The sequence below is a fragment of the Eumetopias jubatus genome, unplaced genomic scaffold (assembly GCF_037043125.1).
Source record: "Eumetopias jubatus isolate StellerSeaLion01/CBP00866 unplaced genomic scaffold, mEumJub1_p1.0 scaffold_4, whole genome shotgun sequence".
NCBI lineage: Eukaryota > Metazoa > Chordata > Mammalia > Carnivora > Otariidae > Eumetopias > Eumetopias jubatus.
Window position 1 is genome coordinate 69,112,095 of NW_028274810.1, and position 23,469 is coordinate 69,135,563.

Here is a 23,469-nt window from a genome sequence, read left to right on the forward strand (position 1 = left end):
GCAAAATATCTTGTTTGTATTTAAATGTGTGCCTCATCTCATAGAGCAGTAGGCAGCTGAGCTGTGTCATTTTAGGAATTCCTTTTTGATTTCCTATTATTTATTAAACATTTTTAACTTTAGTGAGCTATAATTTATATATCATAAAATTCACCTATTTTGAGTGCACAACTGAAGTATTTTAAATAAATTTGCACAGTTATAAAATCTCTACAATCCATTCTTAGAATATTTTCATCATCCAAAAGAGTTTCCTCATACCCATTTGCGGTAAATCTGTATTCTCACCTTGAGTCCCTGGATTGTTTCCACTTTGGGCCATTATGAATGATGCTACTTTGAACATTTGCACTGAGGTCTTTGCATAGACACATGTTTTTATTTCTTTTGGATACCTAGGAATGGAATTGCCAGTTCATATGGTAAGTTTATATTTAACTTTTTAAAAAATTGCCAGCTGTTTTCCAACATGGCTCTACCATTTTACATTTCCACCAGCAGTGTATGATGGTCCAGTTTCTCCACATCTTCCACAGCACTTGTTATTGCCTTTATTTTAACCATTCTAGTGGATAGGCAGTCCTGTTTCACTGAAACTTTAATTTACATTTGACTAATGGCATTGAATGTTTTTTCATGTGCTTATTAGACATTAATTTATCTTTTTTCATGATCATCACTCTTCAGTCACTGATAAGTTTGCTGTTTGCTAAACTTCAGACAAGAAAAAAATAGTGAGGGGGAAAGTCTGAGACTTTTGCTGATGAGACGTCAGACAACAATAGAAATAAGAAAGATGAAAACATCAGAGGTCAGAGTAAACAGTTTCTGTTGAAGGTATCACAGGTGAGCAAGAGACAGAAAACACGTTATATGTTTTTCCTTTTTAGAAGGTGTGATCCCCTAAGAGATATTAAACCCTGGTTTTATTTTATAAAACTGGTCATCTTAGCTTTGCTTCCAGTTATAGGGACTGGCATATAGCAAATGCATGGCTGTGTGCTTCATGAAGATTCACAGGAGAGCAGAGGTCAACCTTAGGATGTTATATGGGCCTTAGGATAACAATAGGGTAATTACTGATAAAGGACTCCAGGAGCATACTCTTTGGAGGTTCATTGGTACACACATTCATCAGCAGAGATGTTTTGCAATAGTAGTAGCACTCACTACCAGAATGGGGTTCAATTCCTTAAAATTACAAAAAAAAGGAAGATGATAGTACCCTTCAATTTAAGGTACTATCGAGGTTGCCAGAATAGGGATTGATTCATAGGGAACACATATTGACTATAATAATCAGAATGGGGCTCAAGAATTACTTTGATAGAAAGGATGAACTGATACAGGGATGCTAAGTTTTAGATTAAAGTTCCTTAAATCCTTCTTGGTTAAAGTCAGGATTGGTCCTTTAGGACTGAGTCATATTTGAACCTATTGAGTGAGGGTCAGCTGTGGAGAGAGGAAGGATGCAAAGGCTCTAAGTTACCAGACTACTCCCAGCAGGAATGGTGACCTTTGTACAAAGTCGATCTTAGTTTCTATATTAGGTGGTTGCTATGGAAATATTTTGATGACTGATTGCCACATTTATTTTTAACCCATACAGTTAGTCACTACTTGATATTTAACTAATTTGATTATATATCACATCCATTTTGTTAAATTCAGAATCTGATGTCATTTTTGAGACTAAAGGCACTTTCATTCTCTTGTGTGAACTAATCAAAGACCTTAGTTCCATTACTTTTGGCTATATAGGAAGTCAGCTTCCTGAAATGTAAAGTAGAAATAACCGTTCGCCTTAGGTGTTCTATCAGTCCGCTCCGGCTACCATAACAAAATACCATAGATGGGACTTAAACAGGAGACGTTTATTTTTCTCACAATTCTAGAGGCTGGGAAGTCCCAAATTGAGGTGCTAGCAAAGTAGGTTTCATTCTGAGACCTCTTCTCTTGATTTGTAGAAAGCTGCCATCTCACTGTATGCTCACATGACCTCCTTTTTTTGTGTACATGTGGAGAAGGAGATGGGGGGAGCATGCGAGCACATGTGCATGTGCAAGCTCTCTGCTGTCTCTTCTTAGAAGGGTGCTCTTTCCATCGTGAGGGACCTACCTGCATGACCTCATCTAATCCTGGTTACTACCCAAAAGTCCCATCTCCACATACCATCACTTTGGGGGTTAGGACTTCAACATAGGAATTTTGGGAGGAGACAAACATTCAGTCCATAACACCTATTCTGTTTCAAGCGGTTATTCGAGAACCAGGTAATGGCTAACCTTTATTGAATGTGTTTTCTGCTGGCCTTGATTCTAAATACTAATATTCATTGGTTACTTACAATAATCAAGAATTTTAGATACTATTATTTATCTCCATTTTACAGATCAAAAAAAATGAGGTATAAAGAAGTAAAGTCAAAGGTGATCGAGATCACACACACACACACATACACGCACAATCTGAGTTAGCTCTAATTTTTCTTCATATTTTTCTTAAGTGTGACCCATCCATTAAGGCCCCGGTCAGCTTTCTCCTCCTTTAGGAAGTTTTCTCTGATTGTCTTCAACCTTGAGAGATTAATCTCTGATATGACTTTTTTAAATAGCATTAATTGCCTGTACCATTCTGACTTAGCCTCTTCTTTAATGCTGCTGTTACCCAACTTTGTATAACTTAACCGAAGTAAATTACAAGCATTTCCTGTGCGTGGGCCATGACTTTTATCTCCTTTATCTCCTGCTTTTAGCATATAGTGAGTAATTATTGGTAAGGGTGATGAAGTGCAAACATTGGGAACCTCAGTAACAGCTGGATTTCAAAATAAAAGAAAATTATAAATCTTATCTGTTAGGGTAGGTTTACAAATGGTTTGTGGAAAGCAGAAGACATATTGACATTTTAATATACTGGTACTTTTAATATTACATTAGCTGCCAGAAAGAATATATACCAAGTACAGAAATTATTACCTTAATTTTCAAAGTTAGCATGTGTGGAGAATTAGGTTCATTATGTCTGTATCATTCTTTTATTTCTGCTACTGTGGCCATGCCATACATTATTAGACCTTATGGAAAAGGAGTTGAGCTGGGATTTATTTTTATTTTTAATTTTGAAAAGCACTTGAAGTAAGTTGAGTCTTACTGACTTAAATGGTGAAGTTGGCCTTATGTGAAAGACATTAATGTTTCAGCTATTCTCTGTAATGGTTCGGGACACTTGGAAAACAAACAAGATCTTGTGCCATAAAAGAAAGCTAATTAATTGACTATTGACTATCCTAGGTCTCTATCTATATAATCATTTTTTTTTTTTTTTGGATAAGGTGATTTGGGAAAGTAAAATATAGAATGTTAGAATGCTTTTGACTAGAATGTGTAAGGAAGTAGAATTGCAAATTATGGTTCTGATTTGCTTGAATGTCAATATACAGAGATTATAATACTTAAATGTTGACTCCTTTAAGTAATGAGGAAAACCCAAAATCTGCATCTGCAATATAGTGGTCCTTATCCCAGGAGAGAGAATAGTTTTATAATCTACTTTGTTACAGATACTGTGCTAGGAACTTTCTCAAGCGGTATAATTTAATCATTACTATGACTCTCTGAGGCAAAGTAGGCATTGTCTTCACACTTTTAAATGTGCTATGGTGAGCACTGTGAATTGGGTAAGACTGTTGAACCACAGACCTGTACCTCTGAAACAAATAATACATTATATGTTAAAAAAAAAAAAAAGAAGAAGATAGTAGGAAGGGAGAAATGAAAGGGGGGAAATCGGAGGGAGAGATGAACCATGAGAGACTATGGACTCTGAGAAACAAACTGAGGGGGTTTTAGAGGGGAGGGGTTTGGGGGGATGGGTTAGCCTGGTGATGGGTATTAAAGAGGGCACGTGCTGAGTGGAGCACTGGGTGTTATCGGCAAACAATGAATCATGGGATACTACATCAAAAACAAATAATGTATGGTGATTAACATAACAAAAAAAAATTTTTTAAATAAAAAATAAAATGAGGAATGAAGGGTGCCTGGGTGGCTCAGTCATTGGGCGTCTGCATTCGGCTCAGGTCATGATCCCAGGGTCCTGGGATCGAGTCCCATGTCAGGCTCCCTGCTTGGCGGGAAGCCTGCTTCTCCCTCTCCCACTCCCCCTGCTTGTGTTCCTGCTCTCGCCATCTCTCTCTATGTCAAATAAATAAATAAATCTTTAAAAAAATGAGGACTGAAACACAGATTAATTATATAACTTGACCAAAGTAATATATTTGGTAAGTGGTGGAATCAGAAATTGCACCTAGGCTTGTTTGACTTAGAACTTGAGAGTAACGATGTTGACGACGAAGTTAGTAATAGTAGCTAACATTTATTTTATTGCTTACATGTAATATTTCATATACTATTTAAAACAATTATGAAAGAGGTACGTGAGACAGAGGAGGAATCTGAGACTTAGAAAGGTTAAATGATGAGCCTAAGGTTATACAGGAGGTGCTGGTGACTGGACTGCAGTATGGATCTATTTGTCAACAAGGTCTGTACACCTCTGCTACCATAATCTAAAGCTGGTCCTCTTGCCTTTATACTCACTTGACTCTAGTGTGGACTCCCAAGAATGGGAACACATGCAGTTTGGCAATACCTATCATATCTATATGTTCAAATTATATTTCATCAGAAATTACTTTATCTACTAAAGATTATCCATTTCATGTAGGCAGATTGGTTTAGCAACAAAAAATTATTCTGGTCTATATTCTGATATCTCCAGCTCTAATGAAAACATTATTTGTGAAATCACCTAACTATTGAAGAATGGATACAGATTTTAACTTGTTGTGTATCACCTTTACTTATAGGGCATTGTTGAGGGATTTTAAGATACTTTTGAAAACTGTATGAAATTATAATCATAGAAATCAAAGAAATTATAAACATAGAAACATAGAAATCATAGCAAAAACCAAAGATGAAACCAAATTTTCTTCTTTCTGATATGAAATATTTATAATTTAATTCTTTTGTACATCCTTTTTCAGATCATTCTCATCTTGGCTGCTACCGACCCAAGGATTATAAGGTATGTAAGTATAAATTACAGAATGAAATTGTCCTGGCTTTCACATAAAAGCATATGCACATTTCTTATACATATGATCAGAGATTATCATTATCATTTAGTCAAGAAAATGCACAAACAATATTGTCATATCATGGAATATCATTATTTTGGCTACAATGTCAAGTGGTAGCATGGACTTTTCATTGAATGTCTTCATACAACAATTTGCGGCTTTTGATTATTCATTTAGATTAATTATTGAATGTGTTTGTGTATGTGTGTGTGAGACATAGACAAACTGGTTGTTACTTTAGTAATACCTTGCACATTACTGTTTCTCAAATTCACTCATAGAGCATCCTTATAATTTTTACAATATCTGCATGCAATTTGTGCTATTTTCTTTAAATTCACCTTTTTATTCAACTCACTACTATAAATGAAAAATCAGTATCCCATGCTTTAAATGGATGACAGCTCTAAAGGATACAGTGAAAACAAAACAATGTTACAAAGTTCTGGCTAAATAATGGTTGTTTTCCAAAGGCTCTGAGGCATGTTCTCTATTTCTTAAAATGAGATAACCAACGATAGAGAGGTGTAGGAAACATACCAATAGCTAACTGAGGATTTCTGACTGAAAGAGAATTGAAAAGATAATACATTTTTTCTTGTAACTCAGTGTTATTTAGTATATGTCCATGTGCCATGTAAAATAATCCTGTGTATCATCTAAAATCACTTTGGGTACCGTATTAAATTATCTGCCATACCACTAGTAGTTTGTGTTCTCCATTTTGAGAAGCATCACCTCAGAGTTTGTCTTTTCTATTCCTAAGTGAAAGCTTTTTGATAAGGAGTATCATTGTATTTGAGAAAACAAAACAAAAACAAAAAATATTGCTGTCCTTATAATACCTTTGCTTATTTACTTGAAAACAATCTTTTGTGTCTACTGGCACTGAACAGCATAATTTAAGTACTTTGCCATGCTTTGAGCATGATAAAAGAAATATGGAACAGTTAAGGTAATGAATCAAGGCATTGTATGACTAAGGGCTCAAATCTAATGGTATCAGAATCATCTAGGTGGAACTTTATAAAAATTCATTCCAGGTACTAAATTGAATTGTTGAGAATGGAGGCTGGAAATTTTTACATTTTTAACACCTTTCCCAGTGATTCTGGTGCAGCTGTCTTGCCATCTAGTGTTTGAGGACTGGCATTTGAGAACCGCTAGTATGGGCTATGAGTACAGCAACTGTATTGGTGGAACCATCCCTCGTACAGTGAGTGTATATGGTCGCACCCTTGTTTAAGACTGCTGCTAGAGGAGTGTGTGTTTGGCATAATTCACCTGGTGCAGACCTGTCCTGTTATGTGGACTGTATTTCAAACACACACACACACACACACACACACACACACACACACGTACAAGCACACTGATGTGTCTAATATATATGTGTGTGCACACACATAGGTCAAAAAGCACAATATTCCTTACCTTGCAGGGAAGCCACCCTAGTTGGTCTACCTAAGGGATAAGCCTGTCTTTGTACCTTTCCTTCAAATTATGCTTCACGATTTATAATCATATATTTATTTTCATCTTTATTTGCATCTTTGTTTAAAATCTGCTTGTTTTACTAATCTCTAAGTTCCAGGATGGTAGGGACCTTATTGATCTTGCTTATTGATAGTACCTAGCATGTTATCTGATATATGGTGTGGATTCCTAATATATGTGTATTGTGTGAGCGAATTTTTTTTTAAGATTTATTTAAGAGAGAGAGAGAGAACAGCGGGAGGGGCAGAGGGAGAGGGAGAGAGAATCTCAAACAGACTGCACTGAGTGTGGAGCCCAGCTCCATCACAGCGTGAGCCGAAACCAAGAGTTGGACGCTTAACCAACTGGGCCACCCAGGCACCCTGTGTGAGTGGATTATGAAGAGAAAACAAGTAAACCAAATATATAAAAATACAGAATGGAGAGACAGGGATAAAGTTTACAGGACACTAATCTTTATCCTAAAGCGACTATAATCTAGCTTTATGTTGGCTGGTCCATTTAAAGATAGGTGTATATATTTACAATCCTCTTTTCCACATGAATTCTTTTTGAAAGAACTGAACTTCTACCCATCTTTATTTCTCTCCCACTCTCATCTCTGGATTCTTCGCTTTTAGGGTTAGAGTAGAAGTTGATCATTCATACTATCCTTGTAAGGCAGTGGGTGGTAAGTAAACTCACAGGATTATTTTTATATTCAAGGGGTAGATTTTCATTGAAATGCATATATAGCATTGAACACTACTATATTCTCTATGGAAAGAATAAAGAATCTTCTTATAGGCACATAGTAGCTGGTTAATATTCAGGCAGTAGAACACTAGGATTTCTACAAGGAAAAAAGTCATAAAGGTGGGAGTGCTTGCCAAAAAATTTCTGGAAAAGTGGAACTTTGCCTGAATTCTGTTGAGAAATATATTTTGCATAGGCAATATAAAAAAGTCTTGGGATTTGGAATAAGTACAGTGTCCTGGGGAATAGAGAAACTACTAGCTTCATTTGAATGGAGGGTGCGTACTGAGGGATAATGGCTTTTTAACATCCTTACTTTTCTATTTTTCCTGCTTCTCCTTATCTATCATATCTACTGCCTCCCTTTTTAAGATTTGTAGTTGTTTGATCATTATCTATTCTTTGGCCAAACTCAACTCTCTTTACCCTGGATGCCTGATAACCAGCTCTTCTCATAAATGCTTGTATTCTTTTCACTGCTTCTTTTCTGTTTTACCATTACTCCCCCGAATCATTGGCTTCTTCTCTCCAATGTATGGTAGTTCCATATGCCTGTGTCATAGGCATTCATTTAGCACATGGGTTCTCAGTGGAGATTGTACCACTGTCAAGGTGGCATTTTAGACGTTAACAGGTACCATTATTGCAGTCATTTAGGGGAAGTACTCTTGATGTTTAATGATCAGGGATGCTAGATATTCTGTAATAGTGGGACAATGCCAAACAGTGAGGAATTCTTATGCCCTGTGTGGCTTTCAGCTGTCTCACCAACCATAATGGAGGTCAAAAACATGTTCATAATTATTAGAACAAATCTAGCTCTACATAAAACACAGAGTACCTTTACATTGTTTTGAAATACATCATATATTATAGGAATACAAGTATATTATAAAGCTTATACTTTACTTTGTTAAAAATATACGGTGTAGTATTACACTGTGATGAAGTATATGGCAGCTCATTTATTTTCCTGGTTTTCTTGTATGGAATGACTTATGATCTTCTTACATTTTAAAACTCCAAACTTATTTATGTAAGTGAGTGCAAGCATCCATAATGTTTTCTAGAGTAGTCATACTTGAGCATTTATGTATTGAAGTGCATATTTTAGGTCATGTCCCATTAATTTCTCTTTTTACTACAGTTAAGACAATTCGTTGATTTTTAATACATTTCATTTCAAGATATAAAAGAAGGCAATACAAAATATTTGTTTTTAAATGAGGGCTTAGTTTGGGCTACCATAATAAATACCCATAGACTGGATGACTTAAGAGAAATTTATTTTCTCACAGTTCTGGAGGCTGGGAAGTACAAGATCGGGGTGCCAACTGGTTTGGTACCTGGTGAGAGCTCTCTACCGAGTTTGCAGACGGCTGCCTTTTCACCTGTCCTCACATGGCAGAGACGGAGGGTGCGCGAGAATGCAAACTCCGGTGTCAAAGAACAGTAATCCTTTCAGATTAGGTCCTCACCTGTATGACCTCATTTAACCTTAATTCCTTACTCCAAATGTAGTCAAGTGGGAGTTAGGGCTTCAACATCTGAATTTTAGGGAGATACAATTCAGTCCATTGCAGGGGCTTTGGGAGTGAAGGTTGAAAAATCAATGATGCCATGTGTAATTAGTGTATGAATAAATTAATGGACATACATCTAGTAACAGCAGAGTATTTCTGGAAAGATTTATAGAACCCATTTTACCTGGGCCTTTATAAATATATCCTTTCTAGCTTCAATTTGACCTTCAGTGCTGCTTGATCATTTTGTTCTCTTGTTGATTCTGTAACACACAGTCCAACCTAAGTTCTACTTCTCCTTCTCATTTTCTATATATGATGTCATATTCCACTTCGTCAGAGAAAATGTTAGTCATTTGTGGATGGAATTATCCTCAGTTATCTTTATCTCTACTTCAATCTTTCTGTTAATCTCCACTTTTTCCTTCTACTCTACCTTCTTAATAATGTTAACACCTTCTTGGCATTTATTTATTTATTGGCTCCATCTCTTTTGACCATAAACATAATAATAAAATCAACTTAAATTTGTATAATGGGTTATAATTTTAAAGCTTTTCATATTGATTATATCACTGGATTATATGCAGCTTCATAATTGAACAAGAATTTTTATCCCCATCTTAAATGACAGAAAACAAATTCTGCAAAGCTCCTGAAAAAGAACATAGCTCTCAGTCTGTATCATTATATATTACCCTCTCCTTCTCCTTCCTTTTACTGCTAGACATTCAAATGAACATTGCTTCCACTTCTTTATTCATTACTTCTAAACTATTTGGGGGAAACGAATCTTATGAGAACTCTCAAACCCGGAGAGTCCTTATATTTCTTTAAAAGAGATAGGAAATTACCTTAGTGGAAGTGGAGAAGCAGACCTGGCTTTAGGCAAAATTGGGAAATGCACGTGGAATATATGGTTGATTTCTGGTAGCCTTACATCACTTTTAGCATCGTCGCATGCCTAAGCATTGCCTTATTACACTGGGTGCCTCTCGGACTTACCGGAATACGGATTTAATGTGTCTTCCTAAACTCCTGAAATTAAGTGTAGTGTTTTGTTCATTTTATCCTCTCTTGCTAGCAAGGCATATAGTATCTGGTGGACACTTATGTAATGTTTGAATTTATGGATAAATATCACATCAAGGTCAGAGTTTTCTGCTTAGATTTTTTTTATTCCCTGAAATTTAGTTGTTCCTTCTGCTCCTGAACTTACACACTCTGTTCCCATTATGCCATCACTATCCTTCTCCAGGTCATGTCTGTATTTCTACTTCTGGATTTTAACTCATTCAGTGTAATGCTAGATATTCTGAAACTTTACTATTTCAATGTCTTAACACAATTTATTTGTCATTAACAGCCCAGTGCATCTGTTTCTTAAAAGCCTGGCAGTGACCTAAGTCACTTCTGATATTCCATTGACAAGAACTGGTCACATGACCATATCTAGAAGCGTAATAGGAGAGTGGCTAGCAAGTAGAGATCCTGGTTAGGCCACTGATTCCCATTAATCTTATACTACATAAGAGGGAACACAAATTTTGGGGGACAGCTAAGCATATCTAACACAGTCTGTCCCTCTGGCCACCAAATATCTCTGCATACCTTTCTTCCCTCACATAGAACATACTCATGTCCTCCTCAAGAAAGACCACTCAAAGTTCCATGCAGCCACTTGAGTCTAGCTTGAAGGCCAGGATTTTGGGTGATGGATGGCCAGTCCATCATATCTGCATGGGGCTCCTTATGACCCAGTGACCTGTGAATTGACGTTCTCTCTCCCCTTTCTCACATTCCCACCTTACCTGAACCCCATATCTAATATACTATGTTAGAGCAGGAACAGGGTAGCTGGGAAAATGGAAGAACTTGGAAAAGGAAGAACTAGAAGGTAAAGAGCAATTATCAGTCTGCAGCAATGCTGAATCCTGCCTGGCCTGCCGCCCTGGTAGCAGAGGAATTTCTCTGCATAGACATTGGTGAAATTATGCTGCTTACAACAGTAACTGTATGATTTAAAATTATAGTGTGAATACATGGAAGCAGCTTGAATCTAACTTGGAGGGGGTGCAGACCTAAAGTGAAGCAAACACACGAGTCTGGTAATGTTGGCCAGTGGGTTGCTTGTATACCTTGTGTCTCCGGCTCCTTGTTGTCTCAAATGGGAGAACTGACAAATCTGTAATTCTAGGAAGATGGAACATTTGGAAGCAAGTTCTCCTAAAGTGTGTTTTCCCATGGAGAAAACAAGAAAAAAAACCTGAAGAAGTTTTCATGATATTTTGACAAGTGACACAGGGCAGAGTTTTTACTCTAAGGATTGTGGTGTGATAAGAATATCAGAGTCTATTCACCCATGGGTCTGACTGGAGGATGGATTTAGTAGCTTAACGTTTGTTCATTTTCCTATGACCTTCCTCTTACAGGCTCACAACAAAACAAAGATAGAGACTCAATAACAAAGATAGAGACATAATTAGTATTGTTAATGAAAAGACAGACTTCCACTGGGGATATGAGTTTTCAGACCTGATCACATAATGAAAAGATTACTAAAGGGTTCTGCATTCCTAGAAGATGAGGTAGGCATTTGGGAAGTTCAGCAAAAGAAGTCAGACCCCAGACCCAACACCAAGATTCACTCACCTCACTATGTAGTCAGAGAAACTCTCAGGAGGGAAGCTCAAGAAGTCTCAGAAAAATGCAGTTTCTATATTGAAGTTCATTGCTGTGGCAGCAAGAGCGCGTCTATTAATATCTTATTGGACTTCTAGGATTCTCTACTGCCTACTCACCCAAAGACCACCACAATAACTAAAGAGTCTGTTGATATCAAGCAAAGCTGGATGTATGACATAATGCAGTAAGGGAGAGCCACCACCTCGAAAGTCAGAGTAGTGTCTCTGAAAGGGAAGGTTAAGGGCAGATACTTACAGGGTTTTGGGGTCTGAGCTCCAGTGTTTTAAGGTAGGGCTTTTACTGAGGGAATCTATGGACAAAATTTGTGATATAAAAGTTTAGGATTAATGGACACAAAGATTGGGGTCTTTTTTTTTTTAATAATTTTTTATTGTTATGTTAATCACCATACATTACATTATTAGTTTTGGATGTAGTGTTCCATGATTCATTGTTTGTGTATAATACCCAGTGCTCCACGCAGAATGTGCCCTCTTTAATACCCATCACCAGGCTGACCCATCCCCCCACCCCCCTCCCCTCTGAAACCTTAGTTTGTTTTTCAGAGTCCATCATCTCTCATGGTTCATCTCCCCCTCCGACTTACTCCCCTTCATTCTTCCCCTCCTGCTATCTTCTTTTTTTTTTTCTTAACATATATTGCATTATTTGTTTCAGAAGTACAGATCCGTGATTCATCAGTCTTGTACAATTCACAGTGCTCACCATAGCACATACCCTCCCCAATGTCTATCACCCAGCCACCCAATCCCTCCCACCCCCCACCACTCCAGCAACCCTCAGTTTGTTTCCTGAGATTAAGAATTCCTCATATCAGTGAGGTCATATGATACATGTCTTTCTCTGATTGACTTATTTCACTCAGCATAACACCCTCCAGTTCCATCCATGTTGTTGCAAATGGCAAGATCTCATTCCTTTTGATGGTTGCATAATATTCCATTGTGTATATATACCACATCTTCTTTATCCATTCATCTGTCGATGGACACAAAGATTGGGGTCTTAAAGCAAGTCTTGATAAGTAAACAGTTTATTTGATAAGGAAGGATTTGTCCAGTTAAGTGATCTGTTGTTCTGAGAAGGGAATTGTGTGCCTAGATTAAGAATCTATTATTGTTTCAAGAAGGGAGCTGATTGATGATTAGCAGACTGCTGTTCAGGTAAATGATTTATGGGAATGTCCTGAAGCAAATGATGGTTATTTACTGGTTTGTAGCATTATTTTCTTGGGCAAGAATTTCCTTGAACCCATGATAAAGTCATGTTCAGGTAGGTGGGCCTCATTTCTTTGATCTGATAGTTAAGCCATTTTTGAATGCAGGTGGTCTCAGTTCTCATGTGTCTCAGTAAAGTTATATATGCTTTTCCATCAATGTGTTGCACATTGTTTGTTAGATCCATTCCTAGAAACCTTATAGTTTGGTTCCTACTGTAAAGAGTCTTATGTAAAATTACCTTTTTATGTGTTTTACTGACATAGGTTTGAAGTTGATTTTTGTATAACATTCTTATCATAGATATTCTTGAATTTTTTAATAGAAGAAACTGTATCATCTGCAAATAATGAATTTTATTTCTGCCATTCAAATTATTTCTTTGTCTTAACTGACTAGAAGCTTCCATACACATGTTGAGTAAGAGTGGGGATAGTGAACATGGCAGAGACGTTTATTGCTTATTTGCTATTCAGGCCCTCTTCCATCCTTTCAAGCCCTCTTGCAGTTATGTAGGGCCTGCTCTATCTGGATGATGATGGAAAATTGTGTGGATTCCTTCCAGGGTGAAGCGTAGATGAACTGATAGGAACTCTCTCTCATTGCAGTGACAAGGAGGCCTCATGTTCCAAAATATACAGCCATAAGTTGTTCAGTGTGCCTCATCAAAACAATCCTTGGACAGTCTTGTGAAGTATAATTTCTCTTGCTAACCTCTATTACTATAAAGCACAGGGGAAAATGAACCTCTGTTATGTTAAGCCACCAATTTTTGAACTTAATTTGCTACTGCAGCATGGCCTAATACAGTGCCTTCTTGTCTTGATCTTGTCTTTGATAGGATCGTGTCTAAGGTTTCACTCCTGTGAATGTTATTTGCAGTAGATTTTTGTAAAATATCCTTTAACAAGTTAACAAAGTTCCTTTTGAAATTCCCTGTTTGCAAGGAATATTTTTTTAATTATGAATGGATGTTGAATACTATCAAACGCCTTTTTTTCGGCATCTATTGGGTTGATTAATAGATTTTCTAATGCTAGCCTATCCTTGTATACTTTGAATAAACCCAATTTGGTCATGTTATATTCTTTTTCTTTAATGTTACTAAATGTAATTTTTTAATATCTTATTTAACATTTTTTATTTTTTAATATCTTATTTAACATTTTTTCCATAGATGGTTTCTAGTGAGGGTGGTCTGTAATTACCCTTCTACTATCCATGAGTGGTTTGGTGGCATTATTATGATCACATCATAAAATTAACTGGAGATGTCTTTCTTCTTTGAGAACAGTTTGTCAGTTTGTTCCTGAGCACTATATTTTGGGTTGTTAGTAAATCAGATTGTGAGACCATCTTCTGTAGACTTTCCTTTTAGGCATCCTGAGGGGCTTGGGCTCTGAGAGTTTTCCACTTGGGAGATCTGCCATAGGTCTCTCATATGTCACTGGCCTGACACCCCCTTACTTAGGAGCTGTTCTACTTTGCTTCAGTTTCCTCTGCTATGAGGTGCAGAGAATAAAAATATCTACCCCATAAGATTGTTGTGGGAATGAAACAAGTTATTTATATAAATGCATAGAACAGTGGTCTAAGAAGGGACACTCCCCACATATACATACACACAGGATTGATCTATTTAAGGAATTACTTATCACTTTCATTGTATTATTTTGGAATTTCTTTCCAATTCTCCAGTGTAAAGAAAGTACATCTTTCTAAAACCAAACCAGGTAGTTGAGTGTATGGATTTTTAAACTAGATAAGATAGGAACTGATGACTCATTTGAAATAGGATTCACTAAGGAATATTCTTGGCAAAACTGAGAAACTCTTCTTAGTTACCAATATCTGCTTCTCTCTCTCTTTTTTTTTAAGACTTATTTATTTGAGAGAGAGCACAAGCGGGAAGGGAGCAGAGGGAGGAGAGAATCCCAAGCAGGCTCCCCACTGAGCATGGAGCCCGATGTGGGGCTTGATCTCATGACCGTGAGATCACGACCTGAAACCAAAAGTTGGAGCTTAACTGACTGTGCCACCAGGTGTCCCTGCTTCTCTCTTTTTTTGAATGAGAACTTTACTTTCTTATCATCCTCAAAGCAGTACCTATACTGCACTTTTTCCCTGCACTCCTTATTCTCAACTATTTCCCAGCTAATTTTAGCCATTAGAATTATTTGTATTTATTTCTTAAATTTTATGCCCCACAACAAAGGAGAAGTTTTAGAGCATGGTGTCGAGTATCAGGCACTAAGTAAGCTACTTGTCGGACAAGTGAATTTCCTGTTTCCCATTATACTTAGTAGTTAATTCTTCCTTCCATTAATTGGATCTTGAAGTTCCTGTAAATATAAAATGTTATGGCCATTAATGTGATTTAATTTATCAGATTATCATGTAAACAACTTTTCAGGACTCTTATTTCATGAGTATAGTATAACCAAACCATTATATATCACAAATTTGAAAAGTATGTCATTTGCATAATTACATTTATGAAATTACAATTAATTTTATGTATGAAACTTTTCTACTTAAAACAGTTTTAGATTGGTTTAAAAATACTAAATTTTTTATCTTGATACATTTTAACATTTGCAATCTTGGAATTGTTACATATTTGAGGTCTTAGGGCATTTAAAGAACTATTTCCATAAATGTAAAAAAAAAACCATTATGCTGAAATATGAAGATTGCTGTAAACAGAGGACATAAATATTATTCTCTCTCATAAGCTATGCCCTCTGCTTTGTGTTTTCACTAATTTTACCACATTTTTGTGGCAAACCTGGAAGATTATTTGCCCAGTTTATAGATAAGGAAACTAAAGCTTGGAGAGGAGATGACCTGGTCAGGCAGGGATTTGAACCCAGGTCTTTGGATTGTAAGCCAGTGTCCTTGAAGAATCATCCAAGAAAGGAACTCTTCAGTAATGAGCCAAAGACATTAATATTCCATTTGATTTCTGAAGTGAGTAAGTAACCTATGAAAAACTCATAAGAGCTGTGGAAATGTTTCTTAGGCTAAGGCTTGAGACTGAAAGTTTGAAATGGATTCTTATCAAAGACTCACCCCCTCATTATATCTTTCAGTCCTCCATGTAGATGTAAAACATTACAAAACAAATATTTACTCTAATTCCATGGAAAGACTACATCCTAGCTGTGATCCCATTGCACAGTTACTTATTATATATCTATTTAATTATAATTTCCTTCCTCTTTATTTTATCAGTACTTGTTTTTTCATGTCTGCCATCATGGATTGTAACTTCTTTGAGGTCTTATCTGTGATTGCTGTCTCCTACCTTGTTCAGTACTTTATACATAAAATATGCTTTAATAAATGTTGAATAGTATTGGGTTACAGCATTTAAAGTTCTCTATAATGTGCCCCTTTCCACCTCTAAGAAATTCCCTCCTATCGCTCTCCTATAGAGATAGCCAAGTTATCATACTCAGTGTGCATCTTTGCTTTCTCCTTTTCCCCCACTCTTAATGCCATTTCTCTCTTTACTTTATGGCCTTGATTCCAGTCCCACCTCCTCCATGAGACTTCCACCATTCAGACCAAAACCGTTGAATATCCTTCTGCATTATTGTCATTAGGATATATTCCCCTCTCTGATTCTTTCTTGAACTCAACTCCAGATTATCACTCCCATCACTCCATCAGTGCTACTCTTGTTGTTACCGATGACCTTCCAATTGCTAAAATACAAAGGTCCATTCACAATCTTTTTTAGTTTGATTTATTAGCAGTATTTAACGTAGTTACTGCCCTTACTTGAAATGCTTTTTTCAATTGACAACACGTTCTTCTGCTTCTTCCCCTTCTTCCCTGGTCACTCCTTAGTCTCATGTTTCCTTCTCATCTTCTGAGCCTCTCAGTGTATTCCCAGGGCTCTGTCTTCAGATGTTTTCTTCTATTTATGCTCTCTTCCTTGATGATATCATCCAGTGCCCTGTCTTTAAATACCATTTGTATCTTTATCCTGGACTCTTCTCCTAAATTCTACTCTAATATGTTGGGTGACTAATAAATTGATATGTGAAGTTCAACATGTCCAAAAACAGACTCCTAACATTTACTCTTCCATCCTTCCAGTTGGAAGGGTATAACTAAATCATACAAACTCAACTCTTCAGGTTGATTAGGCCAAAAGACTGGTGTTATCTTTGACATCCAGTCCATCAGCAAATCCTGTTGGCTCTATCTTTCAAATGCCTTTTGAGTCTGATCTCTTTTCACCTCCATTGATTATCACTCTAATCCAATCCAGCATCCTTTTCCGTATTTTACTGTAATCATTTCCTAGCTGATTTCCCTGCCTCTGCCCTTGGCCCCTCTTATAGACTGTTCTTAAGATAGTAGCCAGGGAGATCTCATTTTTAAAAAAAAATAGTCACAGCATAGAAACCTAAATCCTTATAATCTACCTTTTTAACTTCATCGCCTACTATTTAGTTCAGCCTTGTTGGCTTCTTTGCTATTTCTAATATACCAGGCTATGCTCTCCACCGCACTCCCACAGGTGCGTTTATTTACGTTTATTTTTCTCTCTTTCTGGAATGATCTTCCTACAGATATCCCCATGACTTAGGTCTTGTGGTCTTTACTAAGGTCTTCAGGCCTTTACTCCTTAGGTCTTTACCAAGACATTCTCTTTCTCTGTGAGGTCCCCATTGATTATCCTATTTAAAATTGCAGCTTCTTCCTTCCATACCCCTCCCACACCACCCATCAGCACTTCTTATCTCCTTTCCTGCTTTATTTTCTTCTCCTGGTATTTACCATCCTTAGACATCTAGCTCACATATTTCTTAGTCAGTTATTTGGGACTGTAACTGAGCCATTTGAATCACGTGCTGTTTGGTTCTGGGATGAAAGCTGCTCATTAGTAGAATGTAAATTTTACTAGAATTGAAGTTCCACATAATAAGGGTAGGAATTTATTAATTTTTCTATCCTGATTTATTCATTTGTCCCCAGAACAAATGAATCAATGAATGAGTATTAGGATAGAATTCTGTTCTGTTTGGCCTCATAGCTAAACTGGGCTATAATTAGTTTCTGTGTATTGTCCTTTGTTATATATGTACACCCCTACCTTTACCCCACCACTACTCAAAAGCCCTTGGAATTGATAAAGTTTTATAAATTTTAGACATGTGGAATGAACAATCCAGATGTATTTAATATTTAATGTTACAGTGAAAATGATGACTGCTACATTCTGAAATTTACCTTCAAATATAGCTGTGGCATTATACTTTTTTTAAACTCTTACAAAGGTTCTTAAGGTTGTATGTATAATATTACCACATTTATTATGTGTATACAAATATTTTTTAAACAGGTTACCAGGACACCCCATGGGAGAGACTTTGATGACTCTTTGGAAAGGTGTGATGAGTATTTAAGTTCACGGTCATGTAGCAAGCCACAGCATTCAGCAAGGACCTTACTCGTCCATTCAGCACCCTCAACAATGCCGAAGCATTCTCCAAGCCCTGTGTTAAATCGAGCTTCTCTCAAGGAAAGGTAATGCTTAGTCTCTCTTTCTATACTGATTTTTTGAATAATCATTATTAGAAAAGACAAGGCAGCAATTATATATGTGAAGTGATTATTCATACAAGTATAATTTGATTTTAAAAGGCTTACTTTTTGTTTAGAATACATTACATATTATATAGTACTACATACTCCTCCCCAACCCAGTCCTCTTAAAGTGAGTTTATTAACTATTGGTGAGTTTATTAATTAGAGTCACTTTAACCCTATTTAAATACTGTAATTCATAAAAGTGAAAAATAGTGCATGTTGGTTTGTTTTCAAGAGATTCATAGAGACTTAACATTATGGACATGGCTAATGTATAAAAATAGCATAGATTATACATTCCTTTTAGTGGTAATGATGATGCCATACATTGTGGGTATATGGTACCTGATTTCCTCAAATACACCCTCCCCAACTCCCTGGGAGAATCTTAACCATCTGAGCCACCCAGGCGCCCTCCCTGGGAGAATCTTAACCATGTAAAGACTCTAGCCTCCCTCTAAAAAAGCTTTAACAACCAAAGTTAGACACTTGTTATAATTTGAATGTGAAAGAAATAATTCCTCTTTATCTGTTTTTGTTGTTGTTAAATTCAGATTGGAAATTCCTTGCCTCACTCACTAATAGTAACATAGAAAACAGAGTTGTCATAAATTAAAAAAAAAAAAAAGCCCACCCTAGGTAGTTTAAAATTTTTATAGAAATTTGAACACCTAAGAGAAATGCCATCAACAAATGGAAATAAAATCTGTCTTTACAGATGGCATCAAAATGCTAATGTAACACACTAAATTTGTACAGCTTATTACAACTGTCAGACGTAATTGACAAAATTTAAACTAACTGTATCGTCTATCAAAAAGTTCATCTCAAAATTGGTGATTTGAGCAAGAGTGTATCAGTTTGGAATTAAAACATCTCTATTCTGAACAGATAGTTTCGTCTCTTTCCTCATTAGCCCCCTAAGCATTCAAATGGATCTATGGAAGTCTGCTGGAGACCCTAATCCTCAGATGGGGAATTTTATTTAATGTTGCTTCTAGGCCATTAGAATCCTGCCTGAGGGGTCATGGAGTTCATAGATAGAGATGGACAGATAGATTAAAAAAGATCTATCTCTATATTTAATGAGAGAGATGCGTATCTCTGTTTCTATAGGCTTCAAAGTTCAAGAGAAACTTTTGAGAGATTTTCCTGCTGAAGTCTGCTAACCTGTGTCTCAGTTGTCAGGGGACTTTCTTCAATTTCCGTGTCTGCTCAGATGTTCAGACGTGTAGTCAGTGCTACCCTCTTTTTCCTTTACTTTTAGAATTAAGCACTTGTGGTTTTATTCATTAGGTTCTTTGCCATCTCTGTAGGTTTTCAGGAAATTTTTTATCTATATCTCCTTGGATATGTTTTTATGAACATTGTTTTATTTTTCTGCCTTTTCACATCTTTTGCACAGCTCTCCAGTTGTCTCTACCACTGTAGGACAATATGAATTTTAGTCCCATGTTATTTTATCCTTGTCTGTAATTTTGTCCCAGCTTTTGAAGCCTGTCTTCCCAAGTTGACAAATTCTTCATTGAGGCTGTTACTCAAAAATTCTTCACTGGGGTTAGCTAAAGTCAACTATCCCTTTTTCATATTCCAGTTCAGGTGATGGCCTCTAGTAGTGAGCAGCATTTACACATTTATTCTGATGCTTGGTAGTAGATGTAGTTAAGATCTTTTCTCGAAGGAAATGAGGAGCTCTAATATTAAACATGACCCATTTCACCTATCACTTGAGGAAGGTTGAGGTGCTTTTAAAATAAACAAAATAAAATCTAAATAAATTAATAAACTTTTATTGGGGTACTCCTTAGGATAAACTTTTTTACTTTCACTAAGGTAGAACACCTCTACTTTGAGTGTATGTTCTAAAAAAGATTTAGACATAGTTATAAAAGAAAATAAAATGTCTATAGGACATATTACTAGGAACAAAAACATTTCATCCTTTTCAGTACACTCAGTACCGAATATAAGATGTTCTTATATATAAGACGTTCTCTGATAAGGCTTTTTGGGTTACTGAGCAGTATACTTACAGAGTGTTTATAAAATCCGGTGGAATCAGTAAACAATTTAAACTGATATAAATGTAAATTGTATGTCCCCAGCAAAATTGGGAGTATGACAAAATATACAGCTATAGGAGGTTATCTGGGTAGTTATTCATTAAGATGAAGTAAGTTTTCCTCTAAGATTACTGTAAAATGTTGACTCCTTAATCATGTATGTGAATAAACAGACTTTCAAAAACTCTATTAGTGACTGTAAGCAAATGAATTTCTTTATTTATAGTGAAGGTGCTTTTTGCTTTAAGCCCATTTAAAAAAAAATATTTCCAGTAGAGTTAACACACATAAAATGGTTGCAGTTTTTATTAGAAATGTTAAATTTCAGAAGCAGTTTTCTCCTCCAAGTATAAATATTAATATTATGACTTATCATTTGTATTAGGCTGTAGAGTTATTACTAAAATCAGACTAAGAAATACTTGCAAATCTAATTAAAAAGGAGCTGATATTCCTTTTAATCATGCTTAATGTTTTTGAATTTTGTAAATGAAGTTAGATAAGCAATCATTTCTTATACCACAGCACAGACTAGTGGATCCTCTCATAGTACACTGAAGAGATCCTCTTGGAACTAAATATTTGGATCTCAGGTTTTCAAGATGGGTTACATATGTAGCAAATAACAAGGTCCGACAATATACTTGTGTAGATGCAGTAACACTTTCCTTTTACAAACGTAGGATATTGAAATTTAGATATAGTTGATCATCCATTATTGATTGCATTCTTTGAAACAGATTAAATCATTTTTCCTGCTTAATAGTTTATACCTTGTATAAACATAAAATTATAACTTTGCAAGAACAAGCTGGGAGAAAAAAAAGGCAAAGATGTAAGCAGTTAGCATTTTAGTACCCATTCCTTTATGAAGGAATTATCAATAACACTTGATATAGATGAATTATAATCAGATGGACCTGGAGGTTTTCATTATTACTTGTATAAGGTAGATAAAGTAGTTTAGTTAAACTAATGCCAGTTTCGAGTTTGGGGAGGTCATAAGAAAGAAGAATGGTTGCTTTGTTTTTTCTGTAATTCCACAACTCAGATTTTAATAAAAGTCACATTTTCCTTTCCTGTTTTTCAATATTCACTTAAAAACACACACACACACTTACAGGAGAGACTAGAGGAGTGGTATCTGTGCAGAGAGGGGATCATTCAATTTTTATGTTCCTCTGTATTTTGAGGGAGTAAGAACATGATAGGATTCTAAATAATATTTTCATCTATTTAAACATTTTACTTCATTTCATAAAATTAGTTTTATTTTTCTGTATACAGAAAGGAATTTCTCCCACATAATTTAAGAGAGTGGGATTAAATTACTGGAAAATAAGAACTAATTTTAAAGGCACTATACATGGAATTATTGTTCTAATTTGAACATCTGTATCTTTTTTTTAGAGATAAAGCTCTAAAGACTTATATAAGGAAATCATTAAAATGATCAGATATATAGGTATGCTCTCCCTAATTCATGCCAAACTTTATTAAGACTACTTATTGCACATATTATAAAGACTTAATACTTCTGCAGAGAATCAGTGCCTGATTTTACATCTGCCTCTCATCCTTGGTCAATTAAGAAAATATACTATTTTAATCTTTCTGTGTTATCACACAGGGATAAGGAAAAAAATGACTTTCTATATCTGGCATTTGGAAAGATTTATTTTTCTCTCCCTCTGACTACAAGTCACCTTTGTTTTTTATGCCCACAGATTCCATTCTGATTGGTGTTCACCTTCAAACTGCGATGAGATCCATGACCGGGTAAAAAATGTCTTGAAATCACATCAGGCTCATCAAAGACATTTATATGTTAGTTTCTAAAATTTTCCTTTGAAGGCCTTTTCTAATTGGGCAAGAAAACCAGTGAAGATGCTTAAAGCTTATAATATTAAATCACTGGAAAGAGAAGAAAGAAAGATACAACCTCCATTCAATGGAAGTCAGTGGTTTTGCTAAAGGCAACTTCTCTAACTTCCTGCTTGACCTGAGTCATTATGTAAAATGTTTGACATCATCTGAACTCGAAACAATGTTACTAATAATTACCTCAGAGTCAGTAAGTAGAGATTTTATGATGATTATTTTATAGCCTTCAAAGTGTGGAGACTCTTATTTTGTGGCCCAGTATAAAACAATTCCATTTCCCACAAATATTTTATTCTAAATGGTAGAATGAGGGGAGTGGGGTGAGAAATAATTGTTTTGAAGCAGCTTCCCAACTGATTTTTATGTTAATTAAATATTTAAAAGAGGAAAAGAGCAGGTCAGGTTTACTGGGTTTAATATTAGAGAACATCAATATGAGAATATTTTCTGAGGTAAGGCAAATAAACATATATATGAAGGACAGCTGGGGAATAATTACAGTGTATTCTTTTTGTGTTTGATTTGTTTTTGTTTGTTTCATTCAGTAGTTTGAAAAACAGTCATTTATCATGAGCGTCATGTTGGGTACTAGGCTTGGTCCTGACAATATAACTGGATTATGTGACATTCCATCAGTTTGTACAGTTTTAAGTTTCTATATGCATACTGTTTTCAAATTAAGCTTGTTTTCAAAGTACAGTGTATATATGTATATATAGAAAATGCACAAATCATAAGTAACCAGTTTATGAATTATAATAAATCAGCACACTCCTTTGTAAACTATTTACCAAATCAAGAAATAAACTATTATCAGCTCTGCAGAAGCTTCTCTTCTTTCTTCTCAGCTACTGCCACTCCAGGGGTAAAAGTTATCCTAATTTCTAATAGCAAGATTAGTACTGTGTGTTTTAATCTTTATATAAATGAAATCCTACAGTATCTACTTTTTTCTCTGACTTGTTTCACTTTGACTTTGCAATTCAGACTTCTTTGTACTGCAGACATCTTATATTTAGTAATATCTTCACTTTGGCTGCTGTATGGTATTTTATTATATGAAAATACTACTGTTCACTTATTCATTCCTC

The 23,469-nt window shown here is 35.7% G+C and overlaps 1 protein-coding gene across 4 annotated transcripts in view; it reads left to right on the plus strand.

Annotated features, from left to right (window-relative positions):
- The window catches only part of SPATA6 (spermatogenesis associated 6), a 144,101-nt gene that overhangs the window by 77,876 nt on the left and 42,756 nt on the right, over positions 1–23,469 (plus strand). For 2 of the 4 annotated variants that reach the window (XM_028106932.2, XM_088022432.1), the window contains exons 9-11: positions 5,051–5,091; positions 18,184–18,368; positions 22,222–22,321. In XM_028106932.2, the coding sequence (XP_027962733.1) occupies positions 5,051–5,091; positions 18,184–18,368; positions 22,222–22,321 (326 nt within the window). The remainder of the gene's footprint in view (positions 1–5,050; positions 5,092–18,183; positions 18,369–22,221; positions 22,322–23,469) is intronic. The other 2 variants (XM_028106933.2, XM_028106935.2) reach the window with 1 other exon arrangement.